Source organism: Dipteris shenzhenensis, chromosome 13, assembly GCF_047967505.1.
Source record: "Dipteris shenzhenensis isolate YYH24624 ecotype China chromosome 13, Dip_SZ_1.0, whole genome shotgun sequence".
Taxonomy (NCBI): Eukaryota; Viridiplantae; Streptophyta; class Polypodiopsida; order Gleicheniales; family Dipteridaceae; genus Dipteris; species Dipteris shenzhenensis.
The window spans coordinates 7,183,649-7,190,428 of record NC_141608.1 but is presented as its reverse complement, the minus strand read 5'-3'; the positions used below and the strand labels follow the sequence as shown (position 1 = coordinate 7,190,428).

Genomic DNA, 6,780 nt, shown 5'->3' with positions numbered 1-6,780 from the left:
GCAGGGTTAATCTATCATTAAAGATTTACAAAAACAAGCACGGTGGTTTTTTGGGACACATGATGAGGATCCAGGTGGCCTTATTTGTGACACATAATGAGGATCCGGGTGGCCTATAGACTGTACATTCATTGGGGAAACATGGGCATCGATCCCCATGGAGCAATTCTCCAATACGACCAGATCTCAAGTCATTCACAGCTTGCCTGCACAGGTCAAAGCCTATGTGTGTTTGGCAAATTTGCAACAACAAACATTCTTGTCTTTGAGTTTCCTGACATACTAGAGCTTCCAATGCTCAAAGATCCTCTGTCCAATTGAAATGTTAAGATTTTGATCCATAAAATTGAGATACAATCCATCTGCTGACCCAACATGCAGCCCCCCTTTTTGCACTATGAGGAAAACAAAACAAAATACCAAATGTGCAAAAACAAAATATAGTATGTGCAAATAAAATTTAACTAATTTAAGTACTAAAAAACATAGTAATTTCAACCATCGAGTTGGTCAACAACTAATGTCTATTCAACCACATTGGTGTTTGAGCTGAACCAGCCACGATTGCATGATGTTCCAACCACTAGGTTGGTTAGTAAAATAATAATAGATTGCTATTCTGTTGCAAAATATATTGCTGTTACTTTTTGTTCAACCACACTGGTTCAAGACAATCATATAACTCATGTTTGAGTTGACCCAACCACGATTGCATGATGTTCCAACCACCGAGCTGGTTTAGGATAATCACATTAAGTCTAGGCCAGCCTAGTATACTATCCCAAAGCTCAATCACAAACAACCACCAGTGGGCTAGTTTAGGCAACCACTGACCTGCGTTGTATTAAGAAATAAAACAAGTAAACTATCCCAAAGCTCAATCATCACAAACAACCACTGGGATGGTTTTAGGAAACCACTGACCTGTGTTGTATCAAGCATGTGTATGATGTGCTCGTCAAACATCTTGCAACTTATCTGCTTTCTATAGATGTCCTTGTTATTTGGAGAAACTCTTGAGAGATGCATGCAGAGTGGAAGAAATGCCCGATCATCCCGATCCGAGTAGTTCAATAGGAGATAAGAAAAGGAGAGACATCCTAAGTGCAGAAGTCATTGCAATAGTGGTGACATTTTGGCACGAAAATATGAGGTGTTGGTAGGGTTGTCACTCTAGGAACTTTAGGGTGCAGGCTAAAGCTTGTGAAGACTATGTTGCTTCCTCAAATACTAGCACCAATCGTGACATCCCAACTCATGTTCTTTGCTCTGATGGCAATGATCAAATGCATGTATCTGCAACTGCTTTCTATGCTGCTCTGCAAGGAGTCTTTTTTCCTTGTGCCCTGACCAAGCTTTTTAATTTTTTTAGTCTTGCAGCCTTTGTTTGCTTCTCTTGCAAGCCATGGCAAGCTTCATGTTGCCATGGCAACGACCAGTGAAAAACAACAATGCCAAACCAAAATAAAGAGAAGCTAGCTTGTGAGGCAAGCAAAGAATAGAAGACAACTTACCCGAAAGACGACAATGCTTGGAGTTGCATAGAGACAAGATGGAGAGAGAAAGATGATGAAAAAGGAGAGAGTTTATTCATGAGAGATATGCCCATTATATAGGCACAAGTTACATCCATGAGTGACCATCATTTGTGAGCTCAAGAGAGCATCTCTAGGTCCACAATTATCTCTCAATCACACACCACACTCAGCAAGTACCACATGCTCAATGTCCTAGAAATTCATTTGAGATTGCTCTCACATGTTTGGGAAAGTTTGAATGATGTTCATCCAACAACCTAGGAGGAGAAGAAGGATCCAAGAGTTGGAAAATGAATATGGTGAGAAGAAGAAGGATTCAAGGATTGGAAAGTGAATATGGTGAGAAGAAGAAGGTTCAGTGGTTGGAAAGTGATAATGGTGAGAAGAAGAAAGATTAGAGGTTGGAAAGTGTTTCCGGGTGCATAGGCATGGTTTAAGGGAAGGGTTGGAAGGGTTTCAAGTCATTTTTGGCATTTTTGAAAAAAGTCAAAATTTTGGGGGGGAGTGGTACCCACGAGATCTTTTTTGGGGATGGGGACCGAATTAGACATTCAAGAGAGTGGAATTCTTGCAAGTGGGGGCCCCTCCAAGTGGGAGAGGAAGGTAGACTTTTGGGACCACCAAAGCCTATGGAGATGTACCTTTTTAGACTCATATGGGGGTGATGGGACCCTCTATAGGCCTTCTTAGTTCTTAATCCAATTTGCTAATCCACTCCTTATGAGGCCTTTTTTGAGTCCAAATTTCCCCTAATCTCAGGTAAAACTTTATACGAGATAGCTAATTAGCCAATGGAGAAAATAATTATATCATCACCATCGAGGGAATCGGTTAGTCACATAACAATGTTGTAGATAGAGAAGGATACAACTACAATTAACAAGTAAAAGAAGCCAAACACAAGAGTTGAGATATGCTGTCCTGAGGTAATCAAGGTCAGCAAGTACCAAGGGATAAGGTTGCCAAGACCATGGCAAAAAATAAAGCATCTACATTAAGTTAGCTAGTGCAACAAATCAATTAGGAGCAAATTCAACATGTTACATGGATACATCAAGAAACAACAACACAATGAGAAAATGTAATCAACTAATGTCTAGAATAGCTTAGCCAATGCAACTATAAGTAGAGCTATAAGTCAATTCCTAGTATTTCAAAATCTTAAAAGTGAAAGCTACCAAAAAATAGATGAAAGATTTTTGAAGTGGTGTATAGTAGCAAGCAGTAAAGAACTACAAACTTTATAGCTCATCCAAGGGAATGGGGTGCCAAAGTAATTGGTCGACAATACAAACGATGTTCATGTAGAGAGGCATAAAGTGAAGCTTTAAATTGAAAACTTTATTTTGCAAAAAAAGCTCTCAAAAGCTTTTACAGGCACAAGGATGGTCCAAGGCTAAGGTTAAAAATAGGCATGCTCAACAAGATGGATATGCCAAATCTTTTATAGATATTATTTACAAGATTGGAGCAAGGTTGATGAGTATTGCCAAAATTGCAATGAACAAAAGCCATTAAGCTAGCCACAAATGGTAGGTAGTACTTAATGGCCCTATTTCTTCTAAAAGTTGTACCTTTGGCTACTAATGTCCAAATAGAGTACAACCAAATGGGTTGCACTCCTAATTGCATTAACAAAATTCACTATCACATTCCCCCTCTTACCCAACACAACAAACCTAACCCAATCCATAATCCCAACAAACAAGTCACCAATGTAGTCTCTCTCTCTCTCTCTCTCTCTCTCTCTCTCATATCTTGACCTAACCTAATGTGACATAGCTTAGCCCTAAGCCCAACGTAATGAGAATCCAATCGCCTAGTTTATTGTAGTCAAGCCTAGCCAATCCTAACTCATTAATCAAGATACAATTAGACAACTGACTATTACCCACACAACATACTCTAACCCTGAGCATAGACCTAGCCTAACCTAACACATCATGTAGTAAAAAACAGGGGGAAGCAGAATGAAATGGGGGGAGAGGTGACAAGACGAGGGGGGAGCCGAGTTTAGAAGGAGGGACAAAGGAGAGGCTAAGGAAGGAGAGGGTGTGAGAAAGGAAGAGCAAGAAGGGAGGGAGAGCTATGTAGAGCAGGACCTGAGTGGGACTAAGCAAAAGGATTAGGAGAGGTTAGGGCCCATCGACGAGAAAGGGGAGGTTGAGAAGTAAGGGGAGGGCATTGAGTGTAAGGCAAGGTTGAGCAGGGAGGGAGGTTGAGGAGGGAGGGAGAGGGGAAGGTTTTGAAGGGTAAGAGGAGGGGGGGCAAGGATTGGGGGGGGGGGGGTTGGTGGGGCAACAAGGTTGCAAAGCAAATAGGGGGGGAGATGAGTGTGAGATGAGTTTGAGGAAGGGGGTGCTCATGGGAGGCTAAGCAAAGTATAGTATCACTCCCCCTCCTTGCCCTCTCTGATTTCCCTTGATATTTCACCCTTTATGAATGTCGGTTCCTAATTCACATCCACTAATACTAATGGATTTTTGATTTTTTGTTCGACGAGGGGGACATAATGGCAAAATGAGACATGTTAAATGTGAGCCTTGAATCACATTAGGAAAATGAGATAAGAAGTTGAGGATACATGTACAGAGCTTCAAAAGAGGGAGCTCTTATGGCTCATGGGTGAGAATTTAAGTAAGGTTCCAAAGAGACACAACTCAAAGGATCCAAATCTAGCTTCCAAGTATAGTTCATCAACTTGGAATCAATTGTGTGTTAGCCTTGGTAAAGAGCACGATCTTCATGCTTGGAATGAATCAACCAAATACCCAAGGCTATTACTCTTTCCATTATCCTTGAGGAGTCAATTGAGGTGCTAATGGAGTCATCAAGTATAAGAAAGTGCAAGATGTGGAGCGACTTATTGACCTAATGATATGCAAGAATTTGACCCAAGCATATTGAAAGATAATATGCAAACTATGGCTATGTTGAGAAAAGTACCAGCCAACTTGTTTTAGTCCCTTATTAAATATATAAGTTTTTATGATTTAGAGTTTTAGTCCCTTATTAAATATAAGCTTGTTATTATTCGAAGTTAAGCTTACAATCAATCACTTACAATAACCCAAGTCATCACAAGTTATGTTGAAGCTAAGGGAAGTTGTGCATTTACAACCTTTAACCAATGAAATTGAAGGCCCACCAAGAAATTAGGCCTCTACCATAATATTTTTAGGTTTTAGAGGCAAAAATTTAGAGGATAGTGACTCTATGTCTTGCACGTGTCTTGCCAGGAAAGAGAGCAAAGTTCATTGCGAGAATAGATTGTGATAAGCCAAGGATCAAATATTACTCTAGAAGCAATTTTAGAAAGGCAAGGTTTAGGAAGTGGGGAATTGAGCTGCGTTGTTTCTTGAGAGGAAGATTTTTTACCCAAATTTCCTCATTTCTGCTTCTGGCTATACCGACCTCTCTCTAGCATGGTATAGCTATTAATATTATGGTGTATATTGAGCATGTACGAGGAGATTTGGAAATGGGGTCTTTCTTGCGTGTTTTTCTTTTTTGTTGGGTGCAAACCTTCTTAAGAATATATACTGGTATGAAACTAGTGATGAGTGCTGGTAAATAATGCTTGGGCCAGAATCAAAGTGAATCACATCTCAAAACTGATTAACTTCAAGAGCTCATCCACAACCCTAGGCCTCTTTATAGGATAAGGATCAATCATCGTTTGTACATAAAACTCGCAAATCAAAGGTCATGCTCAAAGGGAGGGGGGTAAGAAATGAATTGTTAAGCAAATTTATGAAGTGATATCGAGCATTCTAAAACCCCCAAATGGAATGGTAACATAAAACCTGGGTGAACTACAAATACATGCAGTAGATTATGTCAAATGCAGAGTCCAATAATGTTCACACCCTCTATTGCAGATACTGAATACTGTACAAGATTGGCCAACACTAGTAGCTTGAACTTGTGAGGAACGTGACTCTCACGTCTTGTAGTATTAGTGGACGTCGAAATGCTCAACTCTGGGAAAAACCTGTTCAGATCAACGGCATCATCAGACGATGGAGCAAAATGTATGCAGCTAGATGCTGTGGCCAGGCACACACAGAAAGAGAGACTGTCTCGCAGCAATTATTTTGTGAGATGCTAATTTGAACGGGGGGCTTTGATCAAATGGTGGCTGCTGGCACTCCTAGCGTGACGAAAGAGCAGATTGAAATACAAACAAAAAGACTTGAGAAGATTACTAGGATGCACCACCGGGGTCACTGGTCGCGAACTTGGAACGTATCCCTGTTCTTCAAGACAATGTCGAGCATATGCATGGGCTTGAAATTTCTGAAATCTCTGGGCACCGTGATGAGGTGACTCGAAGAATAGCCCTTGTGGAACTGGAGCGTACCGGGTTGCTCGTTGGGATACCTTAACCATCCTACACTCAGCAATTTCTCCTGCAGCTCAGCATACGAAGAGATGACCTGGTTCGTTGGGAGATAAACCAGAACCTTACGCCTGACATGTTGCACCTCCCTCCCGTTTAAGTCTCCCGGATTCGGGTTGGGGACTAGCCGGGCAACTCCATCACGGGAGAAGATCCACACACCTGCCATCTTCTCGGGAATCTAGTCCAAAGAGAACGACAAGGAGGAGAAGATGGGCTCGGTAAGTATTTGGAGGCTCTAGAACCTTGCACCTCTCCTAGAATTCATGGCCCAACCAAGCGAATTTAAGCTGCAGCCACCGCCGACAATACACCGTATGGTAAGAGCCACTAACGAATTCTCCTGAATGATTGCACAATTGGGATGATTGTCTAACTTCTTGTTAATCCAGGGGAAATTAGAAACAGGTGAGAAAGCAGCACGTAAAGCGGATTGTCCACAACCTACTGCAAAGAATAAGAGTATACATGTTCTGGGCTGATCATAGGAGAAGAATGCTCGACAACCCATACAGCTTCGCTGCTGCAGTTTCCATTCCAAGTGCCAGACGCATCGATGAATTGATTGGATAAAATGGGATCGCATCGTTCGTGGCGTCGGATACATATTGGGGTATCGTAAATTATTCGGATAAATCTCTAGTCCTTGGAGTACTGGGATTCCTTGCGGCGCATGTAAGCTACCTTACAGAAGGCAGGCTCTAATTTCAAAAAAGAGAATTCTTCAGATATACGCGCGTGCTTGACAGCGATCGAAAGAACATTAGCGACCAAAAGAACATTTCCATTCCTAGGCAGTGGGCACCGTATGAGCAGCAAGAACAAGAGGATTTGGCTTTG

The 6,780-nt window shown here is 41.5% G+C and overlaps 1 protein-coding gene across 6 annotated transcripts; it reads right to left on the bottom strand.

Annotated features, from left to right (window-relative positions):
- Positions 1 to 5,290: 5,290 nt before the first annotated feature.
- Positions 5,291 to 6,470, bottom strand: LOC147894966 (flowering-promoting factor 1-like protein 2). 6 transcript variants are annotated; one of them, XM_087383910.1, is made up of 3 exons: positions 5,902 to 6,360; positions 5,760 to 5,792; positions 5,291 to 5,532 (listed from the first exon to the last, which is right to left on the bottom strand). In XM_087383910.1, the coding sequence occupies exons 1-3, from the start codon at positions 6,107 to 6,109 to the stop codon at positions 5,516 to 5,518; spliced, it is 258 nt and encodes an 85-aa protein (XP_087240036.1). In that variant the 5' UTR covers positions 6,110 to 6,360; the 3' UTR covers positions 5,291 to 5,515. The 6 variants fall into 6 exon arrangements, with proteins under 6 accessions (XP_087240036.1, XP_087240037.1, XP_087240035.1 ...); XM_087383911.1 differs by having other exon boundaries at positions 5,747 to 5,792; positions 5,902 to 6,359; XM_087383907.1 differs by adding an exon at positions 6,385 to 6,470 and having other exon boundaries at positions 5,296 to 5,532; positions 5,747 to 6,230.
- Positions 6,471 to 6,780: the final 310 nt, after the last annotated feature.